The 19,174-nt window shown below is 55.6% G+C and overlaps 1 protein-coding gene across 1 annotated transcript in view; it reads right to left on the bottom strand.

Annotated features, from left to right (window-relative positions):
- Nucleotides 1–19,174, bottom strand: part of CACNA1A (calcium voltage-gated channel subunit alpha1 A) — a gene marked incomplete at its 3' end in the record, with an annotated part of 209,672 nt that overhangs the window by 22,441 nt on the left and 168,057 nt on the right. Inside the window, 9 exon segments of the mRNA XM_023763966.1 lie at nt 1,275–1,425; nt 2,751–2,866; nt 3,039–3,104; nt 3,258–3,374; nt 7,645–7,650; nt 10,766–10,849; nt 14,909–15,019; nt 17,407–17,571; nt 18,659–18,860. Of these exon segments, the coding sequence (XP_023619734.1) occupies nt 1,275–1,425; nt 2,751–2,866; nt 3,039–3,104; nt 3,258–3,374; nt 7,645–7,650; nt 10,766–10,849; nt 14,909–15,019; nt 17,407–17,571; nt 18,659–18,860 (1,018 nt within the window).

Consider the following 19,174-nt stretch of genomic DNA (forward strand, 5'->3'; position numbering starts at 1 on the left):
ACTCCCTGGAGGGTGCCAGGGGCAGCTGGGTTGGTCGGTAACACCCTCTTTTCCTTTTTAAAATTTTTCTTTTATATATTTTTACTCATGTCATCGAGGAAGGGAGAGGGAGAGTTAGAAACATCAATGATAAGAGAATCACTGATCGGCTGCCTCCTGCACGCCCCCTCCTGGGGATTGAGCCTGCAACCCGGGCATGTATCCTCGACTGGAATTGAACCTGGGATCCTTCAGTCCATCGGCTGACGCTCTATCCACTGAGCCAAACCAGCTAGGGCTCTTTCCCGTTTAATGCTCCATCCCTGGCATTCCTGCAGTCAGCAATCCCTGGTGCTTTCCACACTGTGTGTCTCATCTTCCAACCCTGTGTAGCCAATCCCTGTATTCAAAACCCTCTGCTCGAACTCCCTGGATAGTGTCTGTTCTGACTGTGCTGTGACTACTCTAGGGAGAGCAGAGAACAAAACGGGGTACAGTGATGAGGCCCCAGAGAGAGTGAGAAAGAGAAATCAGGATGGAGCAGGCAGCTGCTGTGGTTCCTGATCTATCTGTCTGTCTATCTATCTATCTATCTATCTATCTATCTATCTATCTATCCATCCTTTTTCATCTATCCATCCATCCATTTTATTTTCTTTACTGGTTCTTGGGCTCAGTCTCTTGCAGTGTTTCTTATCCTTGGGGCCTATGAGATTCCTCCTTCCAGCAAATTCATCTTTTACTAGTGAGAACCCATTCAATCCTTTGCAAAGCCCCGAGCCCCCAGAGAACGTTTAAGCGGCTGACTTCCTTGCCTCCTGATCGCACACAGGAAGGCACCGGCCCTCAGAGAGAAGGGGGAAGACTCCTGCACCTCAATCACAGGGCCCTGGGACGCTCTCAGCACCACTAGGTTTTCCCGCAGGACACCCAGTGGGCTGCAAAAGGGGCGATTCTGCCTCCCTTCCCCAGGGGACACGTGACAATGTCCGTGGACATTGTTGGTTCCACAGCTGGACGGGCAGGGGGCCTGTGCTTCTGGCATCTAGTGGGCCGAGCCCAGGGATGCTGTTAAACCACCCGCTGTGCGCAGAACGGCTCCCTCCACGGAGAGTGACCCAGCCCCCCCGCCAACGCGCTGAGGGTGAGACACCCTGGCTAACCTGACCCCGGGCTGGCTCAGAAGCCGTGGAGGGAGCAAGTCCGCAACACAGTCACACTCTAGAGAGGTCCGCACCCCTCGGTAGGAGGGAGCCAGTTCTGGGGAGCCCACTCCCACATGTCCACAGACTCACCAGAAAGGAGCAGAGGAAGATGAAGGAAACGAAGTAAAAATAAGCAAATTCATTGCCACACTCGGGAGTCAGGATGCCGGAGTTTTTATCACACGGCTTCCCGCTGAGGCAGGAGAGCATGATGTTGTGCCAAGCCTCCCCGGTGGCACTCCTGAGGACAGAGAGGGGCGTCAGGGACCGGGGCGCCCAGCCCGGACACCAGCGCCTCCCAGGGAGGCGGGGATCGTGGCGAAGCACTTGGGCTCCGGAGCTGGACCAGCCGGGCTTGAGCCCCCGGAAGCACCTCCTTCCTCTGGGAGCTCAGGGAGGGGACTCGCATTCTTGGTTGTGCAGTGAAGCCCATGGCGGGGCGGGGGCGGGGGGAGTAAAAACGCGGATGCCAATGCCTCACTATCACAGACTTGGGTTCAGCTGGTCTCGCTGGGGCCTGAGGACATAGGTGCGTTTAAAAGACTTCCCTCCGTCCAGGTGTTGTCATATTTTACTGCTTCCTCCCTTGGTAACTGCTCCAGGCACACTGGGCTCCTCCAGGTTCCCCTCCATGCCAGCCATGCTCTGCCTCAGGACCTTCGCGCTCGCCGTACCATCGCCTGGCCTGCCCTTCCTGGGATACCCATCCGGCTCCCTTCCTTGCCTATTTCTCTCAAATATCACCCCGCCCTCCGTTCCTTTTTGGTTGTTGTTAAATGAGGAAAACAATGATTTTTACTGTGCCAAAGTGTACATAACATAGAACTGACCGTTTTAAGCATTTAAAAATGTATCATTCAATGGCATTCAGCACATTCACAATGCCGTGTAACCGTCACCACGATCCACCCCCAATACCTTTTCATCTTGCTCATTAAATAATAACTCCCCATTCTCCTCTCTCCCAGTCCCTGGCAATCTCTACTCCACTTTTTTTTCTCTCTCTCTCTCTGAGTTGCCCATTTAAGTACAATCACACATTATTTGTTCTTCTGTACCTTCATTTCCCTCTTAATCTCAAATTCTATCTCCTTCTAGTATCCTCTACAGTTTACTACTGATGGTCTCCCCCACAGGAATATAAGTTTCCAGAAGGCAGGGAATGTTGTCCCTTTCTGCTTGTTCCCAGTACCTACACCAGTGCCTGACACACAGTAGGTGCTCAATAAAGCTCCCATGGGTGAAAGAAGGAACTCTAACATGCAGCCAGGATTGAGAACCAGGCCTCAGAGTCTATAAGCCTTAGTTTCCTCATCTGTCACATGGGGCTGCCAAGAACCCCCCCTCACAGGATGGTCAGGAGGAGTCAATGAGACGATGCTTGAAAACGCCTTTCATGTTTGAGTCCCAGAGCCTTTAGCTACTAGCCCACCAGGGTTCCTGGGTGCCCCATGCCGATCCCAGGCCTCACGGGCACAGAAGACTGAGGGCACCCCCTCCCCCACTGGAGGAGAAGGAGAAGGACACCCCCCACTGGAAATGAAGAATGAAAGGGCCGCCTCTCACCGGAAGAGAAGCATGAGGGCCTGGAAGAAGGTCCGGAAGTTGTTGTGCTCCGTGATCTGGAAGTCGTCCTCATCGCTGTCCTCTTCCTCCACGTCGATGCCAATGTTGCCAAACACCTGGGGGATTGGGGGGCGATGACCAGGGGCGGACGTGCCCCTCAGGGGCTCCAGGGAAACCCCACCCAATGCCCACGCCTGCCTCTCAGAACTGGGCTCCCGACCCCCCTCTGCCTAAGGGCAGTGGCCCTCCTTGGGTGGCTCTGGGAACACCGGGGGGACCCTCACGCACCTGCATCCCGATGATGGCATAGATGAAGAAAAGCATGGCAATCAGCAGACAGACATAAGGCAGGGCCTGGTGGGAAGGAAGTTAGACAAGAGCCCTGCAGACCACGTTCTCAGCAAGTGGCACCGTGTGAGCATCGCCAACCTCCATTCTGGATTCAGCTACAGCGGTGGGGGGCGGGGGCTGCTTTCCCTCTCAGCCCTGAGCGGGGCAGTGGCTCACCTTGAACGACTGCACGAAGGTCCAGAGAAGGATGCGGATGGTGTAACCCTGCCGGAGGAGTTTGATGAGCCGGGCTGCTCGGAAGAGGCGGAGGAAGCTCAGGTTGATGAAGTTATTCTGGGGAAATGGAGAAAGAGGGGTGACCATCCACCCACCCCCAGGGGCTTAGAGCCATCACCACTCACAGAGGACCCTACATGAAGCCAACCAACAGGAAAAAGCAAGCCAGACCCCAAATAAGGAGGGAGAGGAGAGAAAGCACTATTAATGCAATGGTGCAGAGGAAAAAACTTGAAAAAGGGACAAAGTGGGGTGGGGTGGGGGGAAGGAGGAGAAGGCATCAACTCAGAAAGCATAAGCCCTCCCTGCCAGCCCCATCCGCAAAGGGGAAAGGAAAGGAAAAAAAGGAGAGAAAGGAAAGGGGTTGGGGGTGGGGTGGGGAAGAAATAACAAAAGAACAAGGAAAAGAAAATATATCCGAATCATCCAATCAGGAAAAAAATCGAGATGGTTTTTGTTTCTCCCAACAACCAAATGCACTGAGACGAGAGGACACAAGCGGGTCAAGTTGCCAAATCCATCACACATACGATGCACAAACACCGGGCAGGGTGGGGGCCAGCGCACTCAGGCCTGGTGGACGGGGGCGGGTTCCAGGGCATGTTACGCTCTAGGCCAGAAATGCATCTGTCGTGGGACTCACCGGGCACCCTGCCCTGCCCTGCCGAGCTGCCCACCCGCTCCTGCCCGCCCTCACCTCACCCCACGGCCAAGAGGACTCGAGCCAATTGGAGAAGTGGAAGAGCATCTTTTCTTACCCCCTTGGCGAGCGGGCATGGGGAGGACGGGAGGGAGCTGGGGCTGTTCGGCTGCAGGGCGAGTCCTCGCTGCCCGCTGAGTCGGAGAAGATGCATTTGGGGCCCTTTTCCCCCCTCTCAGGGATGGCTTCTCAGCTTCTGGGGCTGGGTGGAGGTGCACGGGACCAGGCCTGCGGGAAGCAGGAAGTACGCAGCGCCCGTGGGTGGGTGAGCTGGCCATCGGCCCAGGCCCACCAGGGGCGGTGCTGGGGGCGGGGAGGTGGGCCGTCCCTGCCCCCAGGACCTCCCTGGGTGGCCCCTGCCTCTGCGCAAAGACCCCTACCTAGTTACTGCCTCGACCTCCCACCCGAGCCAGACCACAGGGGGACGGGGAGGTGGGCGGCAGCCGGCCAGCTGGGTGGGTTGGGGCCCTGGTCATTATGGAGCTGTCCTGGGACTTGCCCTCTGGGGCCTCAGGGGGCACTGGTGAGGGACAAGGCGCTGGAAGTCACAAATGGACCAAATCTAATCACCTGGTTGACAAAGTTATTTTGTTGGGCCTGAGCAGTTTTGTAATGAAAAGTAGTTGGCACTGTTTAAACTTCAGATCCCCCCCAATCTGGCTTTCTGGCAACCCTGGACCTGCTTCCGTCCTGACAGCAGTTAACTGGGGCTCGGGAGTGGCTGCCCACCTCGAAGCAGGCCAGTGTCCTCCGGTTTGTCCAAGGCCCCTGCTCTAGAAGTGGCACCTGCTTTCCGGCTCATGGCGCGTGTTGGCCGCCAGAAGCACTTGGAGTTTGAGAGCCTGTCTCCGCAGACACGGGGCCGCCCTGCCGGGCGCTCAGCCTGCGATGGAGCGGCCGTAACCGGGACTCGGAGACCCCGTGGAGCAAGGTGTAAACGGGCCCGGCCCTCACCCCCAAGTGGCACAGGGGTGACCACACAGGTTGCCCTGCCAGTCACAGCACCCCTTTCGGTCTCACAAGCTTGGATGATGAATTAACTGGGCATCTTCCGTGCTGGGTTCCCTAGGGCGTCCCAGTCCCAAATCTGTACCCGCTCGCTCTGGCCCGGGGGCCGAGGCGGGGATGGGGCTCAAGGAATTTCTGGGGCGGACAGGACGCCTCTGGGACACACCATTGGCCCCTCTGTCTCTAGGATGGGCGTGGGGACCGGGAGATCCTACTCTGAACCCAACGGGCCTACGCGCTGTCCTGGAATGAGCCCCGCCCCAGCTGGGCTGCGAGAATCACACGGTGCCCACTGCCCTGACTCCCGCCTCGCCTGGCCACCCAGCTCCACCAGCTGTCCCAGCCTTCTCCCCTCCATCCCCAGAGGACAAGCCATCCCTTCGTGGGGTGGGACACGCGGGTGGACTCGCTCAGCATGCAGAGGCAGGCGGGCCCTGGAAGCAGCCTCGGGGCTCGGGGTGCGCGGGTGCCTGCCACCATGCGGGAGAAGCCAGGGGCCTCGCGGGGAGGTGCGGCCGAGACATGCGGAACCGAGGGGGAGGGAGACACGGGGGAGGGAGGGTGGAGATGAGAGAGGCCCAGGTGATGGGGCAGGGAAGGTGCTAGGCTGCCCTCCCCCACCCTTCCCCCTCTCCCCACGTCTGCATCCAGTCCTTCAAGTGCTCACAGAAACTTCCGGCAACTTCCCTTTTTCTAGCTTCCATCTTCCCGTCCACAGGCCACAAGGAGCAGCTGTTCACTCCTCCAACCCTGCCCTGTGCATCCAGGTTCTAGGGTGCCCGGGCGGGTGCAGGCCCCGAACGCTGGCGTGCTCGGGGGCGCGAGCGCTCAGGACAGGGGAACGACCTGCCCGACGGCTCCGGAGAAATCCTGCCCCTCCAGCCCAGAACCCGCCTCTGAGCTCCAGCCCCATAACCACCTGCCTGCCGACTTCTTCCAGGGTGTCCTTCAAGGCGCCTCACACACTCACGCTCTCCCCAACCCGGCCTTCTGGCGTTCCCTAACCTCCTCTGGTTCAGGCCACTCACGTCCCTCCAGGTACCCCTCTCACCCACAGCCCAGAGGGACCCATCCCCGGGTTCTGGAGGGGCCCCTGCTCAGATGGCCAGTCCTCTGCTGGCCTCCTCCAGCCCAGGCCCGACCAAGCCGCTCGGGCTCTGCAGCCACAGTGACCTTGTCTAATCACATGTCTGGTGGCACCTCCCCGGCTCCACATCCTCCCGAGCTCCCACAACAAGGCCCCAGGGGCCTTCCCCTTCTGTGCTCTTCACATCCTATGGACCAGCCGTCCGCCACACCCCTCACTTGCAGAGCCTGGCCCCCGCGTGCTGTCCTGCCACTGGGCCTTTGCATGTGCTGTCTAGACCTCGTATGCCCCCTCGCCCCCTCCACCTGGTTAGCACTGCTCACCCTTCAGCTTGCAGCAATTACAGTGTCACATGGGTTTGCGGAGTGGTTTGACCAATGTCTGCTCCCCCACTTGGCCAGGTGAGGGGGGCAGTGGTGGTGTCTGCTTTTGCCCCCCCCTCATCTGTGGCACGGAATTGGGGCTCATTAAACGTTTGGGAAATGAGCACACGTGTACCGCTAGGGGAGGAATCCTGGTGGAAAGATGCCACTGGGGTCCTTCATAGGGGCTCAGGGCTGGGCGGGAAGAGGCAGGTCAGATGACAGAGTGAGGGTTGTCAGGTGTGTAAGGAGCTGATGAGTGAGGAGAGAGACAGTGTATGCCGGGGTGGGGTATGGGCGTGCAGGGTGGACGGATGTGAGAGAGGAGAGGCATAGTGTGTGCATCTGTGTGTATGTCGGTGGAGAGAGACAGGGGGGGGGGGGGGTCAGAGACAGGGCCAGAAAGAGGAGAGGGCACGGGTGTGCAATGACTGCGTGTGTGTGCATGTGTGTGTGTGTGTATGTGTGTGTGTGTGTGTGTGGCACACGGCCTTGGCTGGCGGGCCCATCTGGAAGCAGCTAGACACCAGCCTTAGCAGTTCTGTCTCCCTCGCCTGAGAGTCTTTGCCTGCATGCTGCCCCCCCCTCAGGCCCCCCCCCCCATCAGGCTTGGAGATTCGTCTCTGGTGATCAAGCCCAAAGAGCGCAAGGGCTGAGAATGGGGTCAGGGGTGGGAGGCCCTTTCCTGGGGCCCAGGCTCCACGGAGCTGAACAGGGAACGAGTGACTTGAGGGAGCTGAGGGTTCCGAGTGTCAGATGCGTGTAAGCGATGGGGTTGGAGACCCAGCAGCCGACTTGTCCTGGCAAACCCATCCTTTTCTCTGCAAAAGATGCAAATCAAGCCAAACAAAAACCCCAATTCAGAACCCAATGAAAACAAGGAGAGAGAGAGAGAGAGAGAGAGAGAGAGAGAGAGAGAGAGAGAGAGAGAAGCTCTATAGGAGTGAAGAGGGAGGGGCTGGGGGGTTGGAGAGAGGGACAGACAGATGGGGGGGAGAAGAGGGACAGACAGACGGGCGGGGGGAGGGGGACGGGGAATAGGGGGGTGTCAGGGGGGGTGTCAGGCATTCCCAGTCAGAAAGCCCAGGGCATGACATGCAACGCTGATGCGAGAAGATGCGTTCACAGTTAATGTAAGGCATTTAGACTTCAGAAAGAAGTAACACCAACCGGATTCTAGATGCAGATGTTGAAGATGGAGGGGGAGCGGGCGGGCGGGGACAGTTGGGGAGGCGTGTTCAGCGTTTTTTAGGTTGATTTGTAACCAGTGCCAAAAAACCAATGGGTTTCGGTTCCCGGGCGGGGAGTGGGGTGGTGGTGGGTTGGGAGATAGTCATTGGTGTATGAACACACAGACCACGTCATGGATGAACAAATGAATTTCATAGTGCATTTTGATTGGATGAGTTTTTCAGACGGCGTTGTGCCAATATACAGTTTAAAGAGCAGGCATGAAAAGAGACAAGACAAGAAACACAGTCATTATCCATCGCACGCAGAGCAAACCCACGTCACCCTGGCCACTTAGGGGCAGCAGCTGAGGCCCACTGGGTCTCCTGCCCTCTCCCCCCAACCCTGGGACCTGCCCTCCGAGGGTCTGGTTCCTCCTGCCTCAGACCTAGCGGGCTTACCTGGGGGGCAGGAAGGGGGTACTGTGGGCTCCTTGCCTGGCAGGGCAGGCCTCCCCCCATCCAGGTTGGGAGTTTATCATTCTTAAAGGGTCCAAACACGCACCCTCTAGCTTTCCCTCCAAATGATTCTAACTCAGAGCCAGGGGCTGGCGAAGAAACTAAAACCCAAGTACATCCACGGTAATAATGGCAATAACAAAGCCACCATTTGTGACCTATGTCTTCTGGTAGGTTCTGTGCCAAGCACTTCACATTGATGGCTCTGACTTATTAAAAGTTGCCATCTTTCTCCTATGAATGTCAGCCCTATGCGGGCAGCATTCTCTTTTTATATTGATTGATTGATTTCAGAGAGAAAGGGAGGGGGAGAGAGATAGAAACATCAACAATAAGAATCATTGATCAGCTGCCTCCTGCATGCCCCCTACTGGGGATCGAGCCTGCAACCCAGGCATGTGCCCTTGATGATAATTGAACCCAGGACCCTTCAGTCTGCAGGTGGATGCTCTATCCATTGAGCCAAACCAGCTAGGGCGAGGCAGCATTCTGGTATATTTTGATTTGTTCACTGCTCTGTCTCCAGCACCTATAACAATGCCTGGCACACAGCAGGCGCTCAATGCATGCTTTATCGAGTGCATGAATGAATGGAAGATCTGATGGGCTTAGTTATGATGATCCCTACATACAGGTTGAGAAGTAACACCATTGCTCAGCGTCAAACAACTCATAGGGAGGGCTGTCTGACTACTGTAATGGTCTTGGTGCCCTTGAATTGGATCCTGTGCCCCATCCTCCTGCCCCCCCCCATGTCTTGCAGCCAGGAGGACGAACTGTTGGGGTTCAGCCCTATGGATCTCTTACTGGCAATTGGAGGTGATGACCAGCTTTCTCCACCTGCCTCCCTGGGGTGGTAGGCCACACTTTCCAACCTCCTGACCCAGAGGGACATCGGGTCAAGGCTGTCTAGAGCTCAGTTGGGTGGCAAGAAGCCAGCTGGAGCTCAGACTTCTTAGAAACTTAGGACAAAGATGAGGTCTAGGCTCTGGCTGTCTGCTAGGGGACAGTGGCCAGGTGGGGGCAACCCAACAGGGACAGACCCCAGGGGGGCACGACCTCTCTGGAGGAAAGTATCGGGGGGTGGGATGCGGGGAAGGGGAACTTCTGGATCACGTGAGCTGAAGGCAAAGAGTTGTGGCCAAGATACCACTTGGGTGAGAGTGTTGGGAGATGAACGGCCCCTCCTCTGTGTTGCTCCCCAGCCCTGCCAGTCTTCTAGGATGGAGAGTGGGCCAATCGATCTCCTTCTGCTGGGGGCTCCTGTGGGGACACCCCAGGGAGCACCAATGTCCCCTCAGGAGTCACCAGGCCCGCTGCGTCAACTTAGGCAGACGCCTCTCTTCCCTGAGCACCGAGCCTCAGTTTTCCCATCTGTGAAATGGTACAACACCCTCTTTTTCGGGCAGCACCCCACTCAGATCCACCCTCTGCTCCTCTCTGCCTATTGTGAGCATCGCCCTGGCTCCCGGGTGTTCTCGCTCCCTTCTGGCTGGGCTTGGCCCATGGGAGGTGCTGGCAGGAGTCGGCACGAGGAGAGAAAGGCTGGGTGTTTCTCGCCAGACGCCTCCTTCCTGCTTTGGCCCTTAGTCTCTGTTAGGGGTTCTGCTCCTGAGTCCACAGCCCCTCACCCATCCGGACCAGGTTCCCTCACCACTTCAGCACCCGGGCAGGTAACAGCTCCTCACAGTGGCTGGGTTTTGGATGCCTTCCCTCCTCCCTGAACGGTCTCTGCTTTCCAATTCTTAGTTTAACGGTCCAAGGGAACTCACTCACATGCTGAGCCCTACACCTACACCACGAGCGAATCCACGTAAAATGCTGGGCACAGTACCTGGCACACAAATGCCCCATTCTTGTCGGTCACCATTGTTTTTATTGCTGTTACTATGAAGTGGATCCCACCCGGCCCTTGGCTCTGACACCTTCTGCTTTTGCCCCTCCCCCCACCTCCTGAGGGCCCTCAAGCCTGGGCTCACTGGCCAACGGCCAAGGAGGGGTCTTGAACAGAAGATCTGGGGCCCCGAGTCTTCTAGACAAGTTAGAGGGACAATGTGGGGCCAGTCCAGAGCCCCCCGCGTGGGAATGCCCCAGGCCTGGGGGTAGAGAAGGGTGGATGCCCTGGCACCCTCCCGAGGTTCTGGGAGGGGTGTCCCTTCGTTGGCCCAAGGGCCACGGCTCCCTCCTGCCCATGAACCAGGAGCTGTTAGTTCAGGCAGAATGGACTTGAAGCTGGTTCCCTCTGGGCCCCCAACACTGTGTGGAGTTCGGGGTGGGCTCAGCCTTGGATCCTTTAAGGGCCTCGGTTTTCTCAGTGCACTGAGCCCACGTTTATTCATACGTCAACGGGGCAGGGGAGTCTGCGCTGCAGCACTGGCCCATGGCTGTGGCTCTGGGAGCTCCTGTCTTCTTGAGTTGCCCTCCTTGGAGGGGGGGGGCACCCTGCCTCTGGGGGCCCTGCTTCTCCCTCTCTGCTCACGGCCGAGTGCTGGCAAGAGCCAGCGGTGGCTGTCGGGACCTGCTGCTTCTGGATGACCTCTTCCCCGTCCCCCCACCCCCTCCCAGCCAGGAGTTGCCCAGAAAGAAGCCGGCGGGAAACTTACCCCAAACTCAGTCACGAGGATGTCGGTGATGCTGCCCAGAACAGTCACAAAATCGAAGATGTTCCAGGCATCGCGGAAATAATTCTAGAATGGGGACCCACAAGACAGAGAGGCCAGCTCAGGGCTCATGCTGGGTCCCCCAAGGCCAGCCGGGGGCACAGCTCCGATCAGCCCAAGCGCCTGGGACAGTCTTGGCCCTTTAAGTAGCAAAATGCTCCTGAGCGGGCTCCTCTGAGTCGCCCTCCCACCGAACCAGGCCTGCCACGGCGTGCCTGACCCCAGAGGGGGCCTCCAGGGCCCTGGTCAGCTCTGCTGGGGAGAAGACCTCACAACAAGGATTACCGCTCAGTTTACACGAGGTGACAAGCTCAGAGAGGGAATCATTCACCGGGCTGGTAGGTGAGCAGCATGGACGTGAAGGGCCAGGATCTGACCCCAGGCTGGGACTCTGAGTCTGGGGTCTGTGTTGAGGATCCTACTGAATCAGGACTGTGTTCATAGCACGCTCCCAAAGAGCGTGGCCACTGGGTTCACCGCCCAGCTGTGTGGCTGTGGGCTAGTGACGTAACCTCTCTAGGCCTCTACTTCCTGATCTGGGGAAGGGGAACAGGAACACGGGCACAGAGGCCTCCTGGGCACCTGCCAGGCTGCTTGTCCTGGCTCCTTAGTCGTTAGATGGGGCCGTGTGTCTAGTTCTAGCAGATGGGCTGTGAGCAGAGGCCGTGCGAGCCACTTCCTGGCCAGTCAGGACTGTCAGAACGCTCTTAACCCTGGCAACCTGTGACTTCCAGATGGGGCCTGGGCCCCTGAGTAACTACAGGCAAAGAGAGCCCCCCACCTGCCTCCCCCGCTGAGTGTCAACAAAACCTTTGTTGATTTAAGCAACTGAGATGTGAGGGCTGTTTGTTACTGTAGCTGACTCGACAGGTCCTGGTTGGCACATCCCTGGGCTGGGTGCTGGCTCAATTGGGACACACAGGTACAGCGCATTGTTGTTAAAATACTGAAATATTCCATGTGATTTGAGCCCACACCAAGCAGTACCCCTGCCTGGGTCTACGGGTCTGGCTGAGACGCCGCCTGCACCCCCCCACCCCCACCCCAAGGCTGGTTGAGACTCATGCTAAACACAGGCCTTCCCAGCATCCTCACAAAGCAGAGGCCAGGGCGTTCTAAGTGCTCAGCTCCTCCCCGGTGTGTCTGACCCGCCCCGGGAAGGGCCCAGGCTTTAGAGATGCGCTTCCCAGGGCCAACTCTTTAAGGTTGAGTTAAACGTCCTGAGGTGGACTCTGTGGGTCTTGGCGCCCTCTTCTGGAGGACAGGGTGTAACAACAATCATGTAATGGAGTCTGAGTGGGATTTGGTATACAGTAGGTGCTCAATAGACGGACGTTGTTGTTTTCAGTTACCTAAAAGCAATGCGGGCTCCCATGGCACTTAGAGTATTTTAGCAGGCGCTGCTGGGCCCTGCTCATCTTCCTTCATATCACATGACTGCGCACCTTCGTCACCCTGCCCGGGCCTTTCTCAGGCTGCGCATTTGCTGGGGAATGAACCGGTCCCCTGGGAGCAGCCCTTCACTATGGTGATGGGCACTGGAGGATAAATACCCCGCTCCCTTCCCTGTCAATGGAATGATGCTGATGCCTCTCTGCTGCCCCCTGGAGGGCCTCAGTAGAACTGCAACCTGCGCTGGATACCCCTGCCCTTCACTCCCAGTCTGCTTCCCCTACCATGTGTTTCTGGGGGTCGCCTCTCTGATGAATTCTTTTCACTCAATCCTTGTCTCAGGTTCTGCTTCTCGGGGAGCCCAAAGGAAGACAACTTCCTGGGTGCGCAGTGACAGGCCTCCAGTCCCTGGACTACAAGGCTCTCTCCTCTTTGGCCTAATTTTCACCTGGGGAGGTGGGGCTTCATCACTGTAGGGAGAGGGTGTGTGCAGGGAGCCGGAGCCCCAGCCCTGGGAGGAAATCATCACCAGGAGACTGATTAGGAGTGAAGAATCGCCTGACAGCTGCACTGGGCGGGGCCCACAGGACTCATTTTGTAGGTGTGGACACAGGAGCCAAGAGGCCAGTGCCCTGCTTGTGGCCACACAGCTAGAGAGGAGCTGAGGCAGGATTCGCACCCAGAGCCCCGCCCTTCCCCATACACAGGCTGAGACCTGTCCTGCTGGCATTCCCAGGACGAGAATGCTGAGCTGGTGCCACTGCCCTGGCTGCAGGGGCTTCCCTGCCTGGTGCTCAGCTCGGGGTCTAACAGCCTGGGCAGCACCCTGGACACCCCAGGGGATCATTAAAAATACAGATCCAGGCCCTGGCTGGTTTGGCTCAGCTGGTTGGCGCATTGTCCTGTGCACTGTTTCTCTCCCTCCCTCCCTTCCTCTCTCTACCAAAAAAAATCAAAATCAAAATCAAAATCAATCAATAAAAATAAATAAAATTAAATCTTAAAAAATTACAGATTTGCCCAGTTGGCATGGCTCAGTGGTTGAGCGTGGTTGACCTATGAATTAGGAGGTCAGGGTTCAATTCCCAGTCAGGGCACATGCGCAGGTTGTGGGCTCAATCCCGTGTGGGGAGTGCAGGAGGCAGCTGATCGATGATTCTCTCTCATTGATGTTTCTATCTCTCTCCCCCTTTCCCTTCCCCTCTGAAATAAACATATATATTTAAAAAATTAAAAAGAAAGAAAAAAAATACAGATTTGGGGCCCATACCTGAGCAAGTGGATCAGAATCTCTGGGGATTTTTAAAAAAATCTCCCCAAGTACTTCTGAGAGGGAGCAGAGCTGGCAGCCACAGTGTTGGAGGTGAGAGGCGGGCCAGTGAACTTGATTGTAACCCTTCACTGCAGGCTTCACTCTCAGTCTCCAGACACACATTATTTGTGTTTAGGGTTTGCAAGAGTTGTTCTGAGAGAGGCAGTGACGGAGGAGAGGTGAGGTGACAGAGCCTGAAGACCGTTTGAATGGAGATCTTTCTGGGGTTAAAGCTGATGCCCTATACCAGCGGTAGCCAACCTTTCGGACCTCACGGACCACCAGTGGTCTGCGGACCACCGGTTGGCGACCGCTGCCCTATGCCACTTCGAGAAGCCCAGGTGAGACCCAGGCTGACACCATGTGCTGCAGGTCATTCTCTGCAGAGAAACAGGCTCACGGGGTGATCAAGAGGGAAGACATGTGTTTTAAGTCTGAGCTTGGTCACTCATGGGGACCTTCTTGAAGTCACTCCGCGTTACAACCCATCAGCCCGGGCCTTCTTCAGCGTTTTTTGTGCTGCGACCCTCCTTGGCCAACTGGGAGGGCCTTCTCAGAGGAAGCTTATAAATGCATAAGATAAAATACCCAGGATTGCAGGAACACCCATTATATTGAAATATGGTGATCAAAATATTTTTAAAATGGTGATCTAATGATGAATGCACTTCTTCATTAACATATTAAACACGGTTTAGTTGAAGGTTTAATAACCATCGAGATTTTGAAGCAACGATGAGTGCAAACTGAACTGTGAGGTCCCTGCCACCTCTACCATGCACGAGGCAAGTATTTGATCTGTGTTGCTAATGCTGCCGGGTTTGCTGTCTGCTTGCCAGATGGAAGGAAATGCTCAAGTCCACTCAGTAGCTGGCAGAGGTAAAGAGGCAATCACTTGCATTACTGGGAGACGAAGTCCAGTGAGTGGGTTCTAAACTGCATTTGGGGAAAAATAAAGGGAAACGGAGTGCAGTGGAATGACAGGGCATGTGATAGGGGCCGACACTCGTTTCGTTTCGGTGGCCATAGGCACGTCCGAGTGCTGGGCTCCACTGCCAAAGGCATTTCTCAGCTTCGACGGTTTGAACGCCATGGACCTGGCCCGCCTGGAGATCAGGTTCCTTACTTCTAAAACGGGTCATTTCCAGGAATGACTGAGTAAGTGCACGCCTCGCACATAGTAAGTCAACATGTGCCGGGCGTCACGGGTGTCACTTGGCAAGCACAAGAACGTCTAAGTAGAGTCTGTGGGCGTTGGAAGGATGCTCAAGCCACCACTGGGGTGGGGGTCTTGGTGCCAGGTGGGTGTGCCACCACCCAGCACCCAGTGCCCCTCGGGGCTGCCCCCCAACACACAACTCTAGCCCTAAAGCTGTACTTACCAGAATCCCAAAAGCCATGACTTTGAGCACACACTCCAGAGAGAAGAGGGAGGTGAAGACGATGTTGAATACCCTCAGAGCATTTTCATAAGCAGTCGAGGCCCCGTAGAACTAGAGTAGGAAGAGGGAAGGGCGTCGGGGTCAGAGGGCGGCAGGGTCTGGGGAGGCGGCTCTGTGGCTGTCCGAACCGGGGCCAGACAGGACTCACACTTGGGGTCCCTGTTGACCCCTGTGGAGCCAACTCCAGGCAAGCTCTTCACATCAAAACAAAGATCCTGGGACAGCCTGGCGGGTGGGGCTAGAGGATGTCTAAAGCAGGCTTCTGCAGGAATCTTTGTTTCCCCAGATCTCCTTTTAATTCCTACCTGCCCGCTCCCATGAGACACTCCTCCACCAAGTTTTACAATATTTCCAGCCCCAAAGAGTTTCCTTGCATCCCTTCCCAGTCTGTCTTAGCCCCAGAGGTAACCGCTCTTCTGACTCCTTGGGAAATATTCTTGACCAACTATTTAATCAGAGTTGAATCTATCACCTTAAGACCTAACTACCAGGTTACAGGACATACGGCAGATGGAGGGAGAAGTTACAGCCTGGACCCCTCCCCGCACCCCCCTCCCCCGAGGAAACCAATGTATCCAGAGCTGGAACTCTTTTCATTTGGCTCATCTGTTTCTCCAAAAAGTCAGGAGTGTGGGGGAGAAAAGGGTATGGATGGGGAGCACAGAAGTTTAAAAGACAAAAACGGGAGGACATGTGTGGTCATTTAGATCTCGGTTCAAAAAACAACTCACCGTAAAAGACATTGTGGGGACAATTTAATATGGCTCTTAGAGAATTATCACTCATCCTCTCAAGCAAAAGAACATGTCGGAAAATCTTCTTTTTAAGAAATGCATATTGAAGAACTCAAGGGTGAAACAGTGTGGTGTTTATAATTAAAAAAAATTTTTTTTAATTGATTTCAGAGAGGAAGGGAGAAAAAGTGAGAAACAGAATCACTGATCGGTAGTCCGAAACTCAAGCATGTGCCCTGACTGGGAATTGAACTGTGACCTCCTGGTTCATAGGTGGCTGCTCAACCCCTGAGCAATGCCAGCTGGTGTGGTGTTTATAATGTAAATTACTTAAAAAACATAGATGAATTGTCCAGAACAGGCAAATCCATAGAGACAGAAAGCAGATTGGTGGTTGCCAGGCGCTGGGGGAGGGGCATGGGGAGTGACTACCAATGGGGATGGGTTTTCTTTAGGGGGATGGAAACGTTTTGGGAGGTGATGGAGGTAGCGGCTGAACAACATGGTGAATATACTAAATGTCACTGGATTGTACACTTCGAAATGGTGAATATTATGTTATGTGTATATCACCTCAATCAAAAAAATCGCAAAAAAATAGATGAAGGTGACATGGTAAAGTGTTTCAGGTGGGGAACTATGGGTGATGGCGACTGGGTGTCCCCGAGGCCTGGACACTCAGGGCGTGGCCCAGGGGTGCGGGTGGAAATGCAGAGCCCAGGCCCACCACAGACCTGCCCAACCAGCATCTGCCGTTAACAAGGTCCCCAGTGATCTGTGAGCATATCGCAATCTGAGAAACGCTGTGCTCTACTACCCACCCCTCCTCTGTTTGTTTAAAACTGTTCATCGTCATAACAGTGAAAAAATAAAAGAAGCTGCTTATTGAGAGGGTTTTTGAGTGAAAACAGGCACAGATTTTTCACCAGTTCAATAATTTGCAGCTCAATTTATTGAATGGGTTTGAAGTGTCGAGAAATGTGCTAATGTCTTAGCCTGAACTTTCTCATTCACTCCTCCTCCTCGGGGGGGGGGGGGGGGGAGGCAGGGAGGAGGAAGGCGCTAGTATTAACACCTCCATTGTATTGACAGGGAAACTGAGGCCCTGAGGTGTCACGGGTCACTGGGCAAGGTTAAACAATGAGTTAAATGGCAGCACTGGACTCAAATCCAGGCCTTTGGTCTCCAAAGCACAAATAGATTCTGACTTTTCACCCCAAAGAGGCTCCATGGCCCTGAGAGTGGCAAGGTCCTTACCTGTCCCTCCTTCCTCATGCCACTCATCAAACATTTAGCAAGGGCCTCTTGTTCCCTCTGAGCCAGACCTCACTGAACCCTAGGAATTCAGGGGTGACCAGGACTTGTCTGGCCTCTCGGAGCTGGGGAGGGAGATTGTCGGGCAACCCACACTGATGTTAGGGCCTGGGAGGTAACTGTAGGATGCTGGCAAAGATGGGCACCTGGTGCAGCCTTGGGAGATCAGGGAGGGCTGCCTGGAGGAAGGGCTGTGCAGGTGCCCCCGGAAGGAGCTGACCAGATGGATGGTGGGAAGTGTGTGTTAGGTGGAGGGACCAGCTGGGGCACAGACTGGGTGGTAACAGTGCGGCCTGCCTGGGGGGCTCACAGCAGAGGGTTCCATTTTGCTGGAGGAAGGCAGGCCTGAGGGGCAGGGATGCCGCGGGTTGAACCGCGCAGGGGGCTCACCTTCATCATGAGCACGATGGTGTTGAGGGCGATCATGGCCATGATGGTGTACTCGAAAGGCGGCGACACCACGAACTGCCACATGCGGTACTGGAAGCTCTGCTTGTTCTGGGGCATGTGCCGGGTGAGCGGCTTGGCGCTGATGGCGAAGTCGATGCAGGCCCTCTGCGGGGAGAGGCCGGAGGCGTGAGAGCAGGCGGAGCACAGCGCCGGACACTGAACACCCTCCCCGTAACTCGGCAGGGCTCTCGGGTACACCTGCCCCCAGCCAGCACCCCTGGACTCCCGTCAGCTCCCACTACGGCTCTCCTCTCCCACCAGCCATGGCTCCCTGAGAAGCTGCCGTCTGCCGGAACTGGCACGGACACATTCCCTGTTATCTCATGGACTCCGCTTAGCAGACATGGGAAGCGGGTACTATTAATCGCTCCACTTTGCAGACGAGGAAAATAGAGGCTCAGAGAGGTTAAGCCACTTGCCTGAGGTGGCACAGCTGTAAACGGAACCAAACCCAAATGTAAGCTAAAGTTTCCCTTTGAAGTGAAACCGTTCTTTCCTACTGAACACGCTGCTTCTCCTCCTCTCGCAGGCAGGTGCAGAGAGAGGAGTCATGGTCATGACGTCTTAGGTGTCAACAGAGTAGAGGAAGGACACATTCTAAATCCTCCACCTCGCGTGGATATTGCGAGGAGGACAAAGGACCATGTCTATCCACTCTGGTGTGCTGGACCTTCATTCATAAATATTCACCACCTCTCTCTGGGGGACATTATACTTCCCGCCCCTCTGACACCACACGTGGATGAGTGACTCACTCGGGCTAACGAAACGTGAGCAGAGGTGACTTGTGCCACTTTTGGGCCCAAGCCTCAAGAGTTGGACGATGGTTTGCTATACATACTCTCTTTTTTATCAGAAGCATCTTGGAGGGAATGTGGATAATGATGACATGGAGCAGAGCCATTTGGATTTGCAAAGTAAGCAAGAATTCAACCCCGTTACGGCTATCTGGCACTGAGATCTCAGGAATGCTTGTTACTGAACTGACTGATACATACACCGTCTGTCTGATGTATTTTCCTCTGAAAACCACAGGGAGGGCTGCCCTGCAGACGGGGTTCTGCTGGAAGAATGCTGCGGTTCCCTCCCCACATGCCCCCAGAAGCTGGTTTCTGTGTCTCTGTATGTATGTGGGGAGGTGCGGGTGGGGAGTGTCCATTTTTAAATGGGGGGTGCAACTGGAAAGTGGCACCTCATTTTTCTCCAGGCTGTATTCCTCCATCATCTTGTCTCCCTGCTCCTGAAAGGTGATGATGATCAAGGCCACAAAGATATTGACGAAGAAGAAGGGGAACACGACAAAGTAGACGACGTAGAAGATGGACATCTCCATGCGGTACCCGGGGCTGGGACCCTGGTTCTCGAAGGTGGCATCCACGGAGTGCTTGAGAACCCTTGCGGGGGGAGGGGAGGCGGGGGCGAGTGGGACAAGGGAACAGGAATGGAGAGAAATATTAAGAGAAAGTGGACAAGAAAGAAAAACAATCACTGTTTTCTGACTCCAGTTACCATGGTTACTTTATGAAGCCATAGGCTTCCCACCTCCTTCGTCTGTGGGGAGTGTTAACAACCATGCCGGTTACTTTTGCCACCATGCATGTCGAGCCTGTGATGTGCCAGAAGAGATGTTCAACGGTTTATTTATTTTCCCAGCAACCCTCTCAGGGAGGGTCTTACTGGCTCCATTTTGCACACAAGGAAACGAAGG

This window comes from Myotis lucifugus, unplaced genomic scaffold (genome assembly GCF_000147115.1).
Source record: "Myotis lucifugus unplaced genomic scaffold, Myoluc2.0 scaffold_310, whole genome shotgun sequence".
Classification (NCBI taxonomy): Eukaryota; Metazoa; Chordata; class Mammalia; order Chiroptera; family Vespertilionidae; genus Myotis; species Myotis lucifugus.